At 55.6% G+C, this 18,598-nt stretch overlaps 2 protein-coding genes across 4 annotated transcripts; both read left to right on the top strand.

Annotated features, from left to right (window-relative positions):
• The first annotated feature begins 3,245 nt into the window (after positions 1 to 3,245).
• Positions 3,246 to 11,976, top strand: Septin5 (septin 5). Of its 3 annotated transcripts, XM_005334537.5 has the most exons (12): positions 3,246 to 3,384; positions 3,540 to 3,550; positions 8,256 to 8,352; positions 8,460 to 8,546; positions 8,814 to 8,937; positions 9,044 to 9,178; positions 9,306 to 9,423; positions 9,530 to 9,631; positions 10,252 to 10,348; positions 10,433 to 10,568; positions 10,774 to 10,876; positions 10,998 to 11,976. In XM_005334537.5, the coding sequence occupies exons 1-12, from the start codon at positions 3,342 to 3,344 to the stop codon at positions 11,052 to 11,054; spliced, it is 1,110 nt and encodes a 369-aa protein (XP_005334594.1). In that variant the 5' UTR covers positions 3,246 to 3,341; the 3' UTR covers positions 11,055 to 11,976. The 3 variants fall into 3 exon arrangements, with proteins under 3 accessions (XP_005334594.1, XP_077894894.1, XP_005334593.1); XM_078038768.1 differs by lacking the exons at positions 3,246 to 3,384; positions 3,540 to 3,550 and adding an exon at positions 3,551 to 3,633; XM_005334536.5 differs by lacking the exons at positions 3,246 to 3,384; positions 3,540 to 3,550 and adding an exon at positions 7,199 to 7,563.
• Positions 11,977 to 12,080: 104 nt separating this feature from the next.
• Gp1bb (glycoprotein Ib platelet subunit beta) lies at positions 12,081 to 13,342 on the top strand. Its single transcript, XM_078038769.1, has 2 exons — positions 12,081 to 12,221; positions 12,480 to 13,342. The coding sequence occupies exons 1-2, from the start codon at positions 12,212 to 12,214 to the stop codon at positions 13,070 to 13,072; spliced, it is 603 nt and encodes a 200-aa protein (XP_077894895.1). The 5' UTR covers positions 12,081 to 12,211; the 3' UTR covers positions 13,073 to 13,342.
• The last annotated feature ends 5,256 nt before the right edge of the window (positions 13,343 to 18,598 follow it).

Below are 18,598 nucleotides of genomic sequence, written 5' to 3'. Positions count from 1 at the left end.
GCACACATGGCACCTGCTTCCCAAATGCAGATGCCTTGTTTTTGTGTCACTGTCACTGTGGTTTAAACTAAAGCCTCACAAGCTCTTTTCTTCCTCCTGACTGGCCCTGCGGTGCCAGAGAAAACCCACTCTTTCCATGGTCTGTACTGAGGGGGAGACACAGCGTGGTTTAAGTGTGGCCTCTTGAGTATTTCTTAACAAAAAGAGTGGGTTTTTTTCTGAAAAGTGTTGAGCTATTTGTAGCCTAAGTTGGTTGAACAGATTTTTCTTGTTGTAGCTTTTTTTTTCACTCATTAACTTCCTTTCCTTATGAATTAAAAAAATAGCAATATTTTTCCACACAGGGGTGTTTTATTTACTTCTTTCTGTACTATAGCCAGCACTTAGTTCTTGTTGATGGATAAAACAGAATCAAACACCTACTCCAGGAAGTAGTTTTCCTTCAAGTCACAGCATCTCAAGCAGATAAATGTAGTGTGTCCAGGTCCTTGCTTTGTTGATTGTGACACCTCCCTTATATCAAATGGAGCCCCAAAGGTTGTGCTTTGGGATAGGCATAAACATTTTAACTGTTTTGCTTGGGCTTTTAGCACCTGGCTCTTTTGGTCAGTCTTAGACCTTTGTGGAACTCACACTGTCTGCCTCTGGCAGAACTGGAGATGTGTCCTACTAATCAATGATGCTTTTATGGCCCATTTTCCTAACTTCAGAAATGTCCCCAGCCAGGCACTGTAATCCTAGTGGCTCAGGAGACTGAATCACAAGTTCAAAGCCAGCCTCAGCAAAAGTGAGGCACTAGGCAACTCAGTGAGACCTTGTCTCTAAATAAAATACAAAATAGATCTGGGGATGTTTTCAAGTGCTCTTGAATTCAATCCCTGGTACACCTCTGGGAAAAAAAAAAGAAAAAAAGAAATGTATCCCATGGATACCTTACTTGTTGAGCCATGAGTCCTGCCACTCAGCATGGCTCCCAACTGCACAGGATTCAGATTCCATTTGTCTTCAGAGGGATTCAAGGTGACCAGGAGTCCCAGGGTGAGGGAGAAAAACCCTGACTCCCCTTCTACACTGCGAGCCTCAGGTCACTCCTAGGCATTTTACATGAGATACTAATCTAGGGTTGCTCTGTGCTGCATTCTTCCAAGAAGTAGCTCCCAGTCCTATTTATGATATCAACTCCACACTGATTTTCCATTAAACACTGGTCTTTAACCCAACTGCATTTCTGTGATTGTTTAAACTATACTTACCTTAATAAAAATAGATCCTGTTTACATGGTATGCCTCATCCTTTCTGCCTCCAATCTCCAGAACTGTTTTGAACCTATTACTCTTGTGCATGTGCACTTCTCATCCTTTGCAAGTTAAACCCCTGTGACTCAGGGCTGCCTGGAACTGCCCTCCCATCTGAACCTCAGGGAAGATTCCCTTTGTTCTTATTGGTCAGTATTGGAGTCATATATGTTTAATATCCTAAAGACTATACTTGCAGGGATGGTTTCTGTAGTTCATGTTCAATGTCCCAGCATCACTTTTCACTGATCAGTTGAACCATTTACAAAGCTCCAGGCCTTTGGAAATGGATTTCCTCCCAGCCCCTCTAGACTGGTAAGTACAGGGTCAGAAGTTCTATCTGGCACTTTGAATGTGTCTGTCCTCCCTCTCCAACTGTCCACATCTCTTTATCTGAATTCCAAAATCTCCAAAACTCAGTGGCAAAGTCAGACCTGAACTTATGTGCTGCCATTTATTATGGTCATCATCTATTCTGGTTCATGTGAATGGTCTTATGTTTCACTAAAAGAATATTAATGGCTTTGATTATGAGGCGCAGCTCCAGATTCTAAAGAGGCATCACATGTATGACATATACAAAAAAATCTGAATTCTAAATGCATCTAGCCTTGAGGCTTTGGATAAGGGGAACATCTCTATGTTGGTCAAAGTTCTGGACCTGAAGGAAGTTCATGGTAAAAGGGGGTAAGCTTTGACCACAGGATATGGTAGAACAAGGACTGTGGGACAGAAATGCTGCTTATGTGACTTTTTCACTTACTGAGCAAAGAGCTCTGTGCAGGGTGCTGGATGATTCAGAGAGTGAGAGGAGCCCTAGTAGCACACCCTCCACCCAGTGAGCCCACCACTCAGTGGAGGGACCAAGGAGAACACAAGGAGCTGGGGAATAAAGGTGAGTTTCCTGGGTTTGAAAGGGTATGGTCTCCTCTGGGTATAGCAGCAGGCCTTCTCCCTCCAAGGGGACCTGAGCCTGGAGAGGTGGTAACCACAGCTCCATAGTCCCTTTCTGAGGGATGGAATACTTCAGATATGCCACCTAGGGACATTCTGGAGAGATCCAGGCAAGGGCACCTGAAAATATGATAGTGACACAAAAGATGCAAGACACTCAAGCTCTTGGCCACTGAGCCCCATTAATTCATTGAGGGTCTGGGGCCTCAGCTTCCCCATTTGTGAATGGGGAACAGGCCCCAGCCCTGCCTTCACAGTGCCCCTCCTTTCCCTGTAACTCTTATCCCCATGGTGGTAGCAGGGCTGCCTGGAGCACACCCCAAAGCTTATGGATCTGCAGGGCAAGGGGTGTACAGCTGGGGTGAGGAAGTGCATTGGGGAGCCTGCAGGTTAGACTGGTGCCATCCCACACCTCAGCTCAGTTAGTTTTGCAAACAATCTCATTTCACTGCCCAGGAAAAGAGGATCATGTGCTTTGCACCTTGCCCAAGGGTGTATGCTTCCTAAGTAGATCTGCACATCATCCTGCAGATAGTACCAAGGAAGTGACATGCCTCCCAAGTCCATGGTGATGGGGTGAATCCCCTGACTTTAGTAGGGTAGGACCGATTGTGCAGGGGTTGGCATTAGGCTGCCAAAGCCAGGACTAGCTTTATAGGAAGGCCACACGAATTGATCATCAGAGGCCCAGGCATGTCCCAGAGACAGCAGAGGGAGAGCCCAGGCTAGGGAACAGGGGTAACAAGAATGGGAGGTAGGCGACTAGGGCAGTGGGAACAGCCGTGTTGGGCGGGGCAGCGCAGGTCTCGCCCGCTTGCCCCAGGCGCAGCACTGCATGCGTGAGGCAAGGGCGTCGCCCAGAGGCCACCGGCTTGGGGGCCAGAGAGGGGTACCTCAGTCCCCGCCCTCACTAGCCGCGCCGGGTCGCGCGTGGGCGCGGCGGGCGCTGATTGGCTGGCGGGAGCACGGGCGGGGCGGGCGGTGGCGGCGCGGAGGGGCGGGTCACCCCGCAGCCTGGCCTCGGCCTCCACCGCTCGTCGCCGCGCCCCGCCCGCGCGCCCGCCGCCGCACGTCCCCCGCTGGCGGCCACCATGAGCACAGGCCTGCGGTACAAGAGCAAGCTGGCGACCCCAGGTGAGCCCGGCTCCCGCCCGCGTGCCCGCGCGCGCCTTTGTCTCTGACGCCTGCCCGCCTCTCACCGTGTCTCTCCGTCTCTCTCCCACCCGCCCGCCTGGACCCGCCCGGACCTGGACCCGACCCTGACCGCGACCCCGGCCCGAACCCGGCAGAGGACAAACAGGTACCTGAGCTCCGCCGCCGTTCCCCTTTTAGCAAGACCGGCTGGCTGTCACCTATTGTGGCACGGATGCTGCTGGCTCCCAGGCACGACCCCGCCCCCGCCAGCCGTCATCTGTCCCTGTCGCGATAATCGATTGTCTGTCAGGGCGGCGTTGCTGCGCCTGGAGCTGAGCTGGGAAGGAATGGGCTCCTTGCCTGGCCCCCTGACCCTCACAGCAGGAGCCTGGTCCCCTCCTCAGGATGGGAGGAGGGGCTCACGGTATCTCTCCCACTGGTCCAGCGTCAGCATCTCCTTGCCGACCTGGCTCAAAGGCCATGTGCAGGAGGTCTTGAGTGAAGCAATGGTCGTGGAAGGCCACAGGCTGGGGAAGAGGGGTCTCTGGGTCCACTAGCCAGTGCATGGTCCCTGAACCTCTGATCACCCCACTTCACACCTCTGCACCTTTATGCTCCTCTCCCCACCACACACAAATTCATATACTCTAGACTGTAGCTGGGCCTCTTCCTAGACTGGGAGCCTCCAAGCCTGGTCTGAGTCATCGCGGGGACCAGAAATGGTCTTCAAACCCAGTGGGTAGAATAGGCTTGTGACCTTCTAAAGGGACTGGCCTGGTCCCAGCCCTCTGAGAATAGGAAGTTGACCTGGGTATCCCCTGTAAAAATTCAACCAGGCGGGGGATTAAACCAAGCTGTTGTGACCTGAGAGAGAGGGGAGGGGAATGGGTAAGCAAGTGAGATAGGGGCCCCACTTGCCCTGCTGATGCCCTGCTGGTTTGAGCTCAGCCAGGTTTTGGGGAAAGAAGGGCCTAATTCTGGTACCACAGGAGCCATGGCAACTCCCATCGGAGATGGGGGTTCGAACATAGCACTCACAGCAGGGAGGGAACCTGGACTCCTAACCCAAGGTACAGCAGGCAGGGCAGGAACAGCTGGCAGGTGGTGTGAACTGGGAGTCTACTGACTGCCCAGTGCCAGTCTTCTGGCAGGGACATGCCCCACCCAGGGACTGATGAGTCTCATTGAGAGGGACTCCCCAGGGAACCTGAGTAGAGAGCTGCCTCCCCATCACAGCAGGTTAGACAAAGCCTGAGATGCAGAGATGTGCTGCCAAGCTATTGTTCAAGGGAGAGGGAAAGAGTGGAGGATGCTGAGACCAACCAGCTCAGCTTCTCCTGGGACTGTGAGTGACCCAATCTTGGCCTGAGGGCTCTCTGAGTCACCAGGCTTGGGCACCTGCTGTTCCACACCAACTAGGTTTTCTTGCCTATTGCTGCCAGGGTGGAGACCCCCCCACTCCTGCTGAATTGTAAGCCCCTGCAGTCCTGTATCTGCCCATCCTTTGGTGGTTAGCTAGGAGCCAGCCAATTCCATACCCTGCCCTAGGCTCAGAGGGAGAAGGTATCTCAGAGGCACATGGAGGGAGCCACTAGATGGGGCCAGGTGGCCAAGTGTTTGGAATGTACCCCAGTGAATCTGGGGGAGGCCAGAAGCACATAATAGCTTCAGTGTGACCACTGAAGTCACTGAAGACCAATTGAGTCTCAGCTTCTCCAGACCTCCTTTTTACTCCACACAAGAGGTTCAGAGAAGCAGCTGGGGGGTGGGGGTGTAACTCTGTCAGCCCTCTATGTCCCCTTACCTCCTCTCAGGCAGCAGTGGGGGCTCTGTTGGCTTTGTTGCTGCTTCCAGAACTGACTTGGGTGATTCTAAGAATGGAAATGCCTAGAGAGTCTCAGACACCAGGAGGAGGTGGGCGCAGCTGTCATACAGCTCCGGAAGCCCTGAGGAATATTTGTTGTACCTCAGTGACTAGAGAAAGAGGGTGGCAGGGCCCTTCCCTTGGGACTCCCCCCACTGAATGCACAAGCTTTGACTGGGCCTAGCTGGATGATGGGGCAGACAGGTCAGGAGCTAGGAGTGAGAATTTTTCCCTCTTGACATGGGCTTCTTAAAAGTCTGTGTCTTCCCTTTGGGGAAACTGTGGCAGTCTGAGACCAGCAGGCTCTTTATCAGGGTGTGGAGCATTGAGACTTCCTCCCAGCCAGAGGCCAAGGCCAGAGCTTTCTATATTTCTGGATATGACGGGGGTCCAAAATACCAGACTCTTTTGTGCTTGCTGAGCTGAGGCCTATGTCTAAAGTGGACAACACTGGGATAGAGATTGGATGGGACTCAGCCCAGAGGTTTCCTACAGGATAGGACCACAGGAGGCTGCTAGCGTGAGGAGGCTTTCTGGGAAGCAAGACTGGTGGAGGGAGTGGAGGTGGTTAAACTGGGAGAGCTAGGGGCCTTGGGCTGCCCCCTACTTTGGGATGAAAGGCTCTTTGTTCCCAGCTGTGGACCCACCCTCTTCCTCAGGTACCAGGGGCTCCAGGCCCAACAGCAGGACCAGGGCCTGGACAGTGGGTAGGCAGCCCCTCCACTGGGGGAGCCAAGAAGGAAGGGCCTACCAGAAGGAGGAGTTGGTACTGCTTGGGGGAGGGGGCCTTCTAGTTCTACAGGGGCACAATGACCAGGGACACACCCAGTCATCCTGGAAACTTTCTAGGCTCCTTTCCCTACTCTCCCCCACCATCCCCAGGATGCACTTATACTGATTCTGATGGCATTCTGGAGGTGGAGGTTAAGGAAAGTTTTGGTGACCCACAGAGAATGCTTTCCTGGCCCAGCAGACTTACAAGTTTCCTGGAGTGGCCATACCAGAGTGAAGGCCTAGCTGGCCTAAGCGCTCCAATTCTGCCTTTGCCCAGTCCTGTGGGTCAGAGCTGGTGGAAAGGCTCCAAGGAGGGGAAGGGAGTGCCTACTGGGCCAGTGGACCCTACTCTATACTCCCACCTCACTTCTTATGGCAGGGGCCGGCTCGGGACTATGGTGGTGGCATGCATTGTTGGCGACATTTTGCTGAGGTTGGCCAGGTCTTCCAAGACTGGAGGGAAGGGGGTCCTCTGTATGTAATCTGGCCGCCTCCACCCGCCCTGTGCCTTTCACTCACCCTAAGCCTCTGTTGGGGGTGGGTGATGGGCAGGCTGAGCATGGGCATCACAAGAGAGGTGGGCTCTGTCCTCCACGGGTTCCCCGCTTATCTGGGGACACCATGCCAGGAAAGAATTCCCTAAGCACACAAGTAGCTCATGCGTGCGTACCACAGTAGGTCAGCACCAAGGAAGCAGGAATGCTAGAAGTGATGGGTCGGTGGGTAGTGGTTAGGGGCTCGTGACACCACCAGGAGGTTTTTAGAAGGAACCTGCGAAGAGAGCACGCGTGTTGAATTGGGTTGGGTCCCTCACGGTTGAGCGTGGGTCGGGAGCGGCTCCTAACGCCCTCTGGCGGGCGGAAGCCGCGCTGCGTCTCGGGGGATACGACGCTCGGTAGCCACAGGCACCCCTCCCACCCTCGATCCGCGTGCGGACCTGGCCCCTGCCTGGGATCTCACTGTTCAGACTCCTGGACCAAAGCCGCGGGTGCCACTACGGGGCTCCTTGTCCACGAGTCGCCGCAGCCCGCCCCTTCGCCTCTGCTGGGCCCTGCCCACCCTAGCGGTTTCCCGGTGGCTCCGCCTGCGGCCCAATTTCCAGGCGACTGTTTCCCGGCGACGGCGGGCGGGGCGTCTCTGCTACCCCCTGCATCGAGCTCCCCTGAAGCCCCGCCTCTGGTTCGGGTGCGGGAGCCAGGCCTGCCCAGGCTGCGACGCCGCCACAACTCAGGGCAGGCCCGCAGAGGCAGGGGGATGGCTCGCAAGGTCTTTGGGGTCAGCGGCCCCCAAAGTTGGCGATATCCCCTCTCTGGGCCTCAGTTCCCGTGTCTGCAAAACGGGAGCGAGAACAAGATTTAAGGGCGGTAACACGCGTAAGTCCCTCGCGAAAGCCCTGCTCGGGTTGGCCCGGTCTGGTCTGGGGTCTGAACGTGGCCGACAGGGTCTGGAGGGTCGCCACGATGGACTCGCTGGCAGCACCCCAGGACCGCCTGGTGGAGCAGCTGCTGTCACCACGGACCCAGGCCCAGAGGCGTCTCAAGGTGTGTGTGTGTGTGTGTTTGTGTGTGTGTGTGTGTGTGTGTGTGTGTGTAAAGGGGGTGGAATGTGGGTCAGTGTGTGCAAGCTTGCTTGACCAGGACCTGGGAGCTCCAGAACATGGTAGGGCCCAGCAAGACGCATGTCCCCTGGTCGTGGATACCAGGGACCCGTTGGTTGGGAAGGATCCAGGCAATTGTCTATAAATAGCCCCTGCTCTGTGCTGCAGCCAGCCACCCCCAGTGCTGGATCTGAGCCAGATAGGCCTCCCACCCTCAGTACTCTGGGAAGAGGTAAGTGTTGAGGCCTGGGCTTCTCCTGTCTGTGAAGGGCCTTGTGTGTCTGAGGGGTCTCAGTCCTGATACCTTCAGACCACAAAGGGAGCCAGGGAAGACAGTTGCCAATGCCTGCTGAGGCCTGGCATTCCCCTATCCTCCCCATTGTCTTGGGTCCCTGCAAAGCCTCTTGCTGAAGCTGGGGAAGGAGTGCCTTTTCCTGCTACCCCCCTCACCAGCCTTCCCACCTCCAGGTCTTTGTCCACAAATCCTCACCTCATTTTTGCCAGTGAAATGCCCCATCCTAGGTGAGGACTGTGCCATCTGCTGTCTCCTCATCCTGAGCAGGGTAGAGGGTAGGGCACTGGGCTGCTGCAAAGAAACTCCAGAGTGCCACTGACCTTCCCCAATCCTGCCCCCAGGATATCGACAAGCAGTACGTGGGTTTCGCCACACTGCCCAACCAGGTGCACCGCAAGTCAGTAAAGAAGGGTTTCGACTTCACGCTTATGGTGGCTGGTGAGTGGGCCAGGTTGCTGGGTGGAGTGGCTGGAGCCTCTGGCCAGCCAGGCTTAGTTGTGGGGAACCCATACCTAACTCAATTCCTTCGCTGTACCTGTGGCCAGGTGAGTCAGGCCTTGGGAAGTCCACACTGGTCCATAGCCTCTTCCTGACTGACCTGTACAAGGACAGGAAACTGCTCAGTGCTGAGGGTAAGTGGCCCGCACACAGTCCTGACACTGATTTACCAACCCTAACCTATAATCCTTTGAAGAGCACCCTTCTAGGTCTACCCTCCTTCTCATGTTGTGCATCCCTATTCAGAGTCCAGAAAGAGTGGCCCAGATCACAGTCATATTGTATGGCCAAGGTCAAGGCACTAAGATAGATGAGGACAAGAGTCCTGGCTGCCTGGGGTAGGGCATAAAGGGTTGGAGTGGCCCCATACTAACAATGCCTTCCTCCCCATCCCCCTGCAGAACGCATCAGTCAGACAGTAGAGATCCTGAAGCACACAGTGGACATTGAGGAGAAGGGTGTCAAGTTGAAACTAACCATTGTGGACACACCTGGTTTCGGGGATGCTGTCAACAACTCGGAGTGGTGAGGAAAGCCTGACTGGGGAATGAATCCCTGACCCAGCCAATCCCAGCCTCCCTGTGGCCAGTGGGTGGTCCTGACACTGAATTAATGTTCCCTCCACCCACAGCTGGAAGCCCATCACTGATTATGTGGACCAGCAATTTGAGCAGTATTTCCGTGATGAGAGTGGCCTGAACCGCAAGAACATCCAAGACAACAGGGTGCACTGCTGCCTGTACTTCATCTCCCCCTTTGGGCATGGGTATGTCCTGGAACCAGGCTTAGGGCCCATCCCCCTATAGTGTATTCTCATGGCTGTACCTATCACTGCACCACCACTACTCTTACCCCTTACCATGCACATCCCTGCCCCTGGCTGCTCTCTGCAGGCTGCGGCCAGTGGACGTGGGTTTCATGAAGGCTTTGCATGAGAAGGTGAACATCGTGCCCCTCATTGCCAAAGCAGACTGCCTGGTCCCCAGTGAAATCCGGAAGCTGAAGGAGCGGGTGAGCCTGCTGTGACAGAGGGGACTTGGCCAAAGACTGTGGGGCAGAGAATGCTAGGAAAGCTGGCCAGCCCCATTTCTTGACAGCTCTTGCCCCTTCACTGCAGATCCGGGAAGAGATAGACAAGTTTGGGATTCACGTATACCAGTTTCCAGAATGTGATTCAGATGAGGATGAAGACTTCAAGCAACAGGACCGGGAACTGAAGGTAAATATGCAGTGGGGAGGGGATGGAGATAGCCAGGGATAGAGAACTAGAGGCCACACAGGAGCCAGAGTAGGGCTAGACATCCAGTCCAATCTGATGAGGGCAAGAGTCATTTGTCCTGGAGGTAGAAGACCTATACCCCCATGATTAAACAGCTAAAGAGTCCAACCCAGTTGTCATAGAGCTGTGACATCCCCTAACTCCCATAGTGGTGGCTTTGGGTGCCCCAGCTATAGTGACAATTAAGACCCACCAAGGCCAAGGGCAGAGATCCACTGGGTCAACAGAGCATGGACAGGGGCATCGTACCACAAGGTATGGGCTCAGCCTGTGGGGAGAGAAAGGGAAGGAAGCTAGATTGGTGGTTCTTGATGTGGAAGGGGTCAGGAAGCAAGAGTTTGGTTGGGCACAATCTGGCAGAGGCCTAAGGGTGTGCAGACCATGGCTGCAGTTGGCAACAAAGATGTCAAAAGAAGAACAATATCAGGTTGACTTTGGGGGGAAGTGGATAATAGTGATGCTAGAAGGGCGTGCTTCGGGGTGCTAGCCCCTACGCCTTCCCCAACCACTAAGCCTGCGCTCATATGGTCTGGGCGTGAGCCCTTGCTCCCCTCCCCCAGGAGAGTGCTCCCTTCGCTGTTATTGGCAGCAACACAGTGGTGGAAGCCAAGGGGCAGCGGGTCCGGGGGCGACTGTACCCCTGGGGAATCGTGGAGGGTGAGTTGATGCATGGGGCACCATGTACTGGGTGGGAAGGCTCCCTGGGCAGATGCCCACCCACAGCCCACTTCTGCCCCATAGTGGAGAATCAGGCACACTGCGACTTCGTAAAGCTACGCAACATGCTTATCCGCACTCACATGCACGACCTCAAGGATGTGACATGTGATGTTCACTACGAGAACTATCGCGCACACTGCATCCAGCAGATGACCAGGTGAGCCATCCCCACACATTGGAACTTGATCTCACACCTCTTGGCCCTGGCCATGTCTCTATAACTGAGGGCTGGTTGGGGCTAACCCCCAAATCAAATCCACAGTGCTTGCTCTCCCTAGAATTAGCTCAGAGGTTTTGTATCCCAGCCCATCACTCTGAGCCTCCTAGCAGCCATTTCCCTCCTTTATCGCCCCCCCACACAGCAAATTGACCCAAGACAGTCGCATGGAGAGTCCCATCCCCATCCTACCACTGCCCACCCCGGATGCTGAGACTGAGAAACTCATCAGGATGAAGGATGAGGAGGTTGGTGGGAGCTGGGGGTGGAGCCAGGACTGGATGTGACCGCCTGAAGGGGTGGGGGTGAGGTCTGGCCTCTCCCGCTACCTTTCTCACCTGCCCTCCCTCGGTTCTCCACATCCCTCAGTTAAGGCGCATGCAGGAGATGCTGCAGAAGATGAAGCAGCAAATGCAGGACCAGTGACCCCTGTCCCAGCTCCACGTCGCCAGTCGCCATGGATAGACCACCTGTACCGGGCTGGCCCCTCCCACCCCTGGACCCCAGATTGGCCTGGATTCCATCCTGGATTCACCTGGATCTCAGTCGGGCCTGGACCCAACCCTAAACCCAGAGGGGCCCTGACCGGACTTTTCCCGACCCAGAGACAAGGAGCCACAACCCCATATGACCCTAATTTATTCTCAGTATCAACCCCTCCCAGGTCATTTGTATCTGTTTTTGAGGGGCCTGGACAATAGCCCCGTCCCAACTGGTCTTGGGGGAAGCAGGCACTAAGTTGAGCACAACTTCTGAGATCACCCCCATCCCCAAGAAAGTCACAGCAACCAGATTCCAGGCCTTGTTCAGGCATGCACCTTAACCAAGGCAGAGGAAAGAAATGGATCTTCAAGGTTCTGGGCCTGTTCCCCTAATCCAGTGCTGCAGAGCACACTTTGGAGTCCTCTGTGCTGTTCCTATGGGCCATGCAGCCTATGCTGATTCCCTACTTTGTGTAGACAGGGGCTTCCCTTACCACCTCACACAAGGTGGGGACCAAAGTAGGCAGGGTTGGGCACCCGAAGCAATTCAGAAACATCTAGACCAGAAGGCTGCTGGTAGGGAGAGCAGGCAGAGGGTGGGCAGGGGACCCATGGCAGCCCATGCTCCTTCCCCACATCCTGGGCCGATCTAGAGGGCTCCAGGAACAGTGGACAGTGGCTCATTCCCTGACAAACCCCAATACCTAAACATCTCCCTTAGCACTGTGGTGCCAGGATCCCTAGCCCTTGGCCTCCTTCATCTCTCCACCCGCATGATTCTTCCCCCAACATCTCATGATCCGTTTTGTTCAGTTGTGAATGCTGTGTCCTGTCCTGGTGACAGGAGAACAATGTTGGTGAACGTCGCAGAGGGTGTCCTAGTATTCCGTGCGCCCCTGGGAGCGGGTGGGAGCGGAAATGCAAACCGTCAGCAGGCCTTGGTGATAGCGCCCTATCTGCTGCTGCAGCTCCAGCCCACGCCGCCTCGAGGTTATTTCTGTACAGGAGGCAGCACTGTGGTCTGTGCGGCGAGCGTGAGGTGGCTGGCTCTCTGGTCAACGCCTCCCGCTCCAGAGCAAGCTGGGCCACCATCCTCTCGCCATGGACTCCCGTGAGTTTGGGGTCGTGTCTGCAGTTTCTTGGGTAGACCCAGTTTGGGAGACGTTTCGTTCGTTTATACTGCAATAGGGAGAGGGCTGGATCCGACTTAGAGGGGGATTCTGACCAGTGCCTAGGTCGGTTGGGGTGGAGAGGTGTGCGGCTGAGGCCACAGGCCTCGGGATGGAGCCGGGCCCAGTGATCCCGATGTCCAGGGACGCCGCACAGGTGTCCCACTGGCCGACCAGCTCATCGCAGCCTTTTCTTACAGGGCCACACGGGGCGTTGAGCCTACTGCTCCTACTGTTGGCGCCCCCGAGCCGCCCAGCCACGGGTTGCCCCGCGCCGTGTAGCTGCGCAGGGACGCTCGTGGACTGCGGGCGACGCGGGCTGACGTGGGCCTCACTGCCTGCCGCCTTCCCGCCTGACACCACGGAACTGGTGCTGATGGGCAACAACTTGACGGCACTGCCACCGGGGCTGCTGGATGTGCTACCAGCGCTGCGCGCGGTGTACCTAAGCGCCAACCCCTGGCACTGCGACTGCAGCCTGGTGCCGCTGCGCGCGTGGTTGGCGGGTCGCCCGGAGCGCGAGCCCTACCGCGACCTTCGCTGCGCCTCGCCCCCTGCACTGCGCGGCCGCCTGCTGCCCTACCTGACCGAGGACGAGATGCGCGCCTCCTGCGAGCGGGGTCGGCTCTGCTGGGGGGCGCTGGTGGCTCAGCTAGCGCTGCTTGGCCTAGGGCTGCTACACGCGCTGCTGCTGGCGCTGCTATTGTGCCGCCTGCGGAGACTAAGAGCCCATGATCGTAGACCGCTGAGCACCCCTCTGGTAGCCGAACCCGCTGGAGCTGGTGCGTCCTGAGAGAAGCGCAAAGCACGTAGGCCTGCAAACTCCACAGGACGCTGTCCAAGGATCCCTCTCCCTAATCAAGATCCCCCTGGGTCTTCTCCCCTGTCTGATCTCCCAAACCCACCGGGCGGGTCGGGTCAGATCTATGTGGGTTGGAAATGTTGCCAAGACGAAGTTAGGAAACCCTGTGCCCTTCACACTTAGAAAGATGAAGGAGCCTAGCTTCAACTAAAACACTGTGGAGTCTTCCCAAACTCCACGATGAATAAACCATTTTCCTGATCTGGCTGGTCTCTGTACCACATGACCTGCAATTCCCCTCCCTAGATTCCAGAAAAGACTCCAGGAAGATGGTCCAAGGGGACACAATCATATTTTCACACAAGCCGAACTGGCCTGGCGCCTACAGGAGTCTGGGTAGATGTGAAGGTACTGTGAACAGTGAGGAAACTCAGAGCACACTCAGAGGAATAGTTCTTTTGAGTTGTGGGAGCCAAGAGGATGTTCTGAGGGTTCTGAGAACAGCTCAGAAGATGAGGTGTCTCTTATCAGTGACCCTGATGAACAGGCAGCTTTCAAAGCAGTCAGGGATGGACTGAGGTTGGGGTGATTGCATGGTGAGAATAGTCAAGTGGGGCCAGTGGTGCATCTGGAATTCCCTGGACTGTCAGTGAATCAGCCTCTGGAGTGTATACAGGGCAGGTTGATTGAGGCCATGAGAGGTGGAGTCCATGGAAGGCCCCTGCAGGTGTGAGTAGATGCCAGGTGTCTCTGGCATGGTGTGCCTAGAGTGATCCAGGACTTCTCCCACAGTTCCTGGCTCCTACAGGTCTCCTAAGTATCCTCCCCATCCCATTTCCCCATCTCACAGCAGCAGCCCCAGTCTTTGGCCCTTCTGTTGAGGCTCAAAGCCCACTTCTGCTTGAGAGTTCTGTCCCTACTAACCACCTCACAGCCTCTGCCTCCCCAGGCTCCCAGGCTGAACCATACTGACCCTACCTCCCAACTAGGACTGTACATGTGCCCTTCTTTCTGCCTGGCACACACGGCCCTTCACATTGCTGTTCCTTGCTCACCTCCTGCCTCTCCAGCTAGTCCCCACCTTACTGCCATTTTCCTCAGGAAGTCCTCTTTGATTGCCCAGACTAGCAAGGGGCCCTCCAGTCCCTGGTCTCCTGCTGTCCTCTCCTGCCCTTATAGCTGAGCAAATAGTCTTTGAGTCCTTTGTGGGTTACCCCAGTATAGCACAAGACTACTAACAAGGGGCACAGGGTGCACAAATGAGGGGTGATACCTTTTTCATTATTGGAGTCAGGCTGAAAGTGCCTAGGACAGAGTCCCTCTCCTGCCTTTGGTTTGGCTCCCACCTTACTGACCCTGTGAATAATAAAGGCTGTTCTCTGAGGACCCCAAATAGGACTCAAGTCTGGGTATAGGAAGTCTCCTCACCTCTGGGTATAGGAAACCCCTTCTGGCTGCCATTGACCAGGTTGGGGAGGCTGTCACTGACATGGCCTTTGTCCTAGCCTTTGTAGGATAAGATGGATGGCCCTCCAATAGGGCTGATGCTATCTTCAGGCTGTCGATCAGACATGAGGCAACAGCCACCCCCTCCCTTGTGGGCAGGTGCAGGGCATCCGGCCCATTGTGGACTGCAGCTGACTGTCCGGTTGTCCATCCGGACTTATCACCACATCAGGGACAATGACCCCCTTTGTACAAGAAACTGACAAACTTACCCTGCAAGGGTGAGTTCTGGCATCCCCAGAACCCCTGGTGGAGGTCAGGGACAAGCAACTCTCTAAACTCAGTCTGAACATGTTGCAGGGAGGAGGTGTCCCTTCTGCCATCCAGGAGAGGAAACCAAATCCCAGAAAGGAGCTCCCTACTGGGTCCCAGAGCTTTCTCTATCATTGCCATGGGAGCAGAGCTGAGAAAGGTCCTTAGGTCCCCCATTCTCCTCCTCACTGAGGTCTTCAAGGAGCAAATTCAGGGCCTAGGGAAAATGGTTTAGGGGGCCTGGGTGACCTCTAAGCTAAAAGAAGCTATGAGAAGGAACCCAGGCCTGCTCCTCAGAAGGCTTGAGCACTCCAGGACCAGTGTTTTGCTGAAGGGGTGGGCCTGGATTCCCTGAGGGGTAGGTCTATAGAGCAAGGGACCTCCACTATTGGAGGAATAAGAATGAAATCAGTGTGGTCAGACATAATGAAAAAGTCTTGCTTGCTAGTCAATGAAGCAGCTGAACTCCATGGCTCCAGGATCCCCTCCTCTTACTGGGCCAAGCTGCTGACCACAGGGGGTACTGGCCTGGTCAGACTATCTGGGGCCTAGGAACCTTCAATCCCAATTCCTGACCCTAAGCTGACCCTCCACATGCTGACCCTGGGGCTTCAGCCTCCAAATGGTATGGGGAAGTGGATGGTCCCAGCTCAGCGCCCCTGAATGGCCCCACAAGGGGAGGGGAAATACACACCCCCTGCTCAGAGTATTGTCCTCCACTTCATAGACAACACACCTGCCCCAGGGACTCTTTTCCACTGAACAGCTGGTCTCCTTCTTGGCCTCAGATTCCTCCCAGACCAGCAAAAGTCAGAGGACCCCTTTGGAGGTCCTGTCCAGCCCCCCAACATATCCAGACCTCAGGATGGTGGATTAGGGGCTCTTTGCCCTGCATCCCAACCAGCCTAACTGGACTCCCAAGGCCTCAAACTTAGATGGAGTCCCACTCCCAAGTATCCAGGCTTTCCACACCTTTGCCAGCCAGTCCTTCTGCCCAACATGCTCTCTCTCCTGTGATTGCTGTCCGGATTCAAGGCCCCATTCAAGCACATCATCACAGGGAGCTTCCCAGCTTTGCCTGGTCTGACACATGGCATATGACTTTGGGTCCAAACCTATTTCTCCAAAGCCTCCCAGGAGCTCAAGCCACAAGCTCCAAGTCCTGAGCACAACCCGACAGTAAGTGACTGATCAAAGAGGTATATAGATCTATCCCCAGCAAGGCTAGACAGCAGCCCAAGGGTAGACACAGCGGTGTCCTGCTGCTGAGAGCTTCTATCTCCTCATTTGTGAAATGGTTGGATGTTGCCTTAAGCTGCAATGATCCCTGTACAGAGACCCATCCAGTCCTTCCTTTGGGCGCCGCGAATCAGGGATGGCACCAGAGGGCGCTCGCAGTCCGCAGAAAACATCTGCAAAGGGGCATGCGCAGGCAGAGTTGAGCGCTAGGGGTGCAGACAGCCAGGGTCTGCGGAAAAACAGGGGCCAGGAGAGGGGGGAAATGTCCAGGCTGCGTGAGGCGGCACTAAGAGGGTAAAGCAGGTCGCCCCCTTGGGGGAGTTGTGAGGCGGGCGCTGTGGGGCCGCTGACAGACAGGGAAGGGGTGAGCTCGACTCTCTCCCCTTCCCTTCCCGGCGCACTGACAGCTCGTCAACCGCAAAGATAAGGGACCTCTTCCGCCGGGACTAGGGGAAGAGGGCCATCCCAGGTGCGCCCTTCCCCCTCTTGCTGGTGTTTGCTTGGTAAACACTTATTGGGCCCCTGCTGTGTGCACTGCGGAGGGGACGGGAGGGCTGGACTCCGAAACTTCTAACCAGGATGCCTGGTCTGGGTCGGCAAATATTCAAGACAAGAGGCTCCACCACCCACGGGACAATGGCTGTATTAGGGTTCTTCATGGAACTTCTCTAGCGTGGGGAAGCGTCAATGTTGGGCTGACTTGCTGGGGCCCCCGCATGAAGGAGGCTCTGGGAAGTTCTGGGGGGCCCAAGCCCAGGCCACGTTGGGGGGGGGACCGCACCCGCCGCCCAGACAGAGCAACAACATTGGGGTGGGTGGCAGAGCCCTGGGGGCCCATAGCTCACCGCACCGTCTGCGCCCACCCCTGGCGTTTCCGATGGAAGACAGGCGGCTAGTGATAAATCACCAGTTCCCACCCCCTCCCACCCGGGGGGACCAGTGGGAATGAGGGGCTGCAGGGCTGCATGTGACAGAGTCCGGGCCTCAGATCGAAGTGAAGCCCAGAGAGGGAGATACAAGACAGAGAAACAGAGGCAGCTGCACCAGCCAGGTACTTGCTGGATTGTCTGGCTTCCCCCCACCACCCCCCACACATCACCACCCCGCCCCAGGTGTCCCCTCCACATAGCCCATCTGGAAACCAGCTGAGAGCCACCCCCAACCTTGGCTGACCCCAACAGGGAGGTGGAGGAGGGAGGGAGCCAGGCCTTTGCAGCTATAATTCTAGCTCCCCTGGGAGGACCATAAATCAGCAGGGGGGCACTCCACAAGCACTCCCCCCACCCCCAGGGAGAGTGAGGATCTTCAGGGTCACTGATCCTGGTGACTAGGCCTGGCCTTGACTGTGTCCCTCCCTCTTTAAACAGCTTTTGGGGGGATCTCCCAGGCCCTCCCCCATCTCTCATTTTTTTTACCAACACAGGCAAACTAGCCTAGAGCTGTCTAAACCAAGTTCTGTCTACACTGGATGCTCACACTCACTGCCTCCTTCTCTCTCAGCAGACAGGATATGTCTGCAGGGGAGTGATGTATCCTCATTAGGAGAACCCCTGGAGGCTGACCTGTCAATGGTCCCACAGGAACTGGGAGTCAGCAGATCCTCTCCAGTGAGGCCTCCCCCGACCCTCAGGTCCACTCTGCCCCAGGAGAAATGCCATCTGTGCCTCCTTCCATCCTGCCTTCCCTATCACCTCCCACGAGGATGCTGAGGGCTCTCTAGACAAAGGGTGGTGAGAGCTGAGCCAGGTGGGCCCCAGGTGTGAGCATGCACACATGTACACACACACATGCACGCCCTCCCAAAATAGGTGTGACATCACCAGTGGGAGAGGACTGAGGGAACCAGTGGGAGTTGTGGGTATGATCAACACCCCCACTTCCCAGACCCTCATTCCAGTGGGGCCAACCCCAGCAGTTATTCTCCAGGGATCTGTCCTACAGGCCTACATGGCAGCATTAAGGCCACTTGTACACAAGGAAACACAAATGTCCACTGTATAGTCACTCATAGCATGTCTCAAGAAATGATGAGGGCTGGGGTTGTAACTCAGTGGTAGAGCACTTACATAGTGTGTGTGAGGCACTAGGTTTGATTCTCAGCATCATATATAAATAAATTAATTAAATAAAAGACCACAAACAACTTTAAAAAAAAAAAAAAGAAATGATAGAATTGGCGGGGAGGATGGTCCTTGTCTAGAAAGACCTTTGGAGCTCTTGAGATTATGTGCCTGAAAGAGACACTGAGTGTACTCTGGGCTGGCCCAGGCCTGGTCACAGGACAGTTCCCTTGACCCTCAAAACAAAGCTTCAAATTGGGCATAAAGATATCTCTGGGGAGTGTACAGCCAAGGCAGAGGACTGGGCGTCCAGGAGCCTTGGCCTCAAACCCCCACCCAGGAGAGTTGCCCCTAACTCTACCCCTCCTGATGGGTCCACCCCCCTCCTCCTTCAACTGAGAGTGTCCCTATTACTCTATGATGTCCCTTAAAGACTCACCTACCTGGGTTTGTTTAAGCA

This window comes from Ictidomys tridecemlineatus, chromosome 2, assembly GCF_052094955.1.
Source record: "Ictidomys tridecemlineatus isolate mIctTri1 chromosome 2, mIctTri1.hap1, whole genome shotgun sequence".
Classification (NCBI taxonomy): Eukaryota; Metazoa; Chordata; class Mammalia; order Rodentia; family Sciuridae; genus Ictidomys; species Ictidomys tridecemlineatus.
This window is presented reverse-complemented; position numbering and strand designations above follow the sequence as displayed.

Excerpts from the sequence above, each read along its gene's own strand:
- Septin5 (XM_005334536.5), top strand. The coding sequence starts at position 7,483 with ATGGACTCGCTGGCAGCACCCCAGGACCGCCTGGTGGAGCAGCTGCTG. Across the intron at positions 8,353-8,459 it reads CTTCACGCTTATGGTGGCTG|GTGAGTCAGGCCTTGGGAAG; the intron begins GTGAGTGGGCCA and ends ACCTGTGGCCAG. Across the intron at positions 9,424-9,529 it reads TCCGGAAGCTGAAGGAGCGG|ATCCGGGAAGAGATAGACAA; the intron begins GTGAGCCTGCTG and ends CCTTCACTGCAG.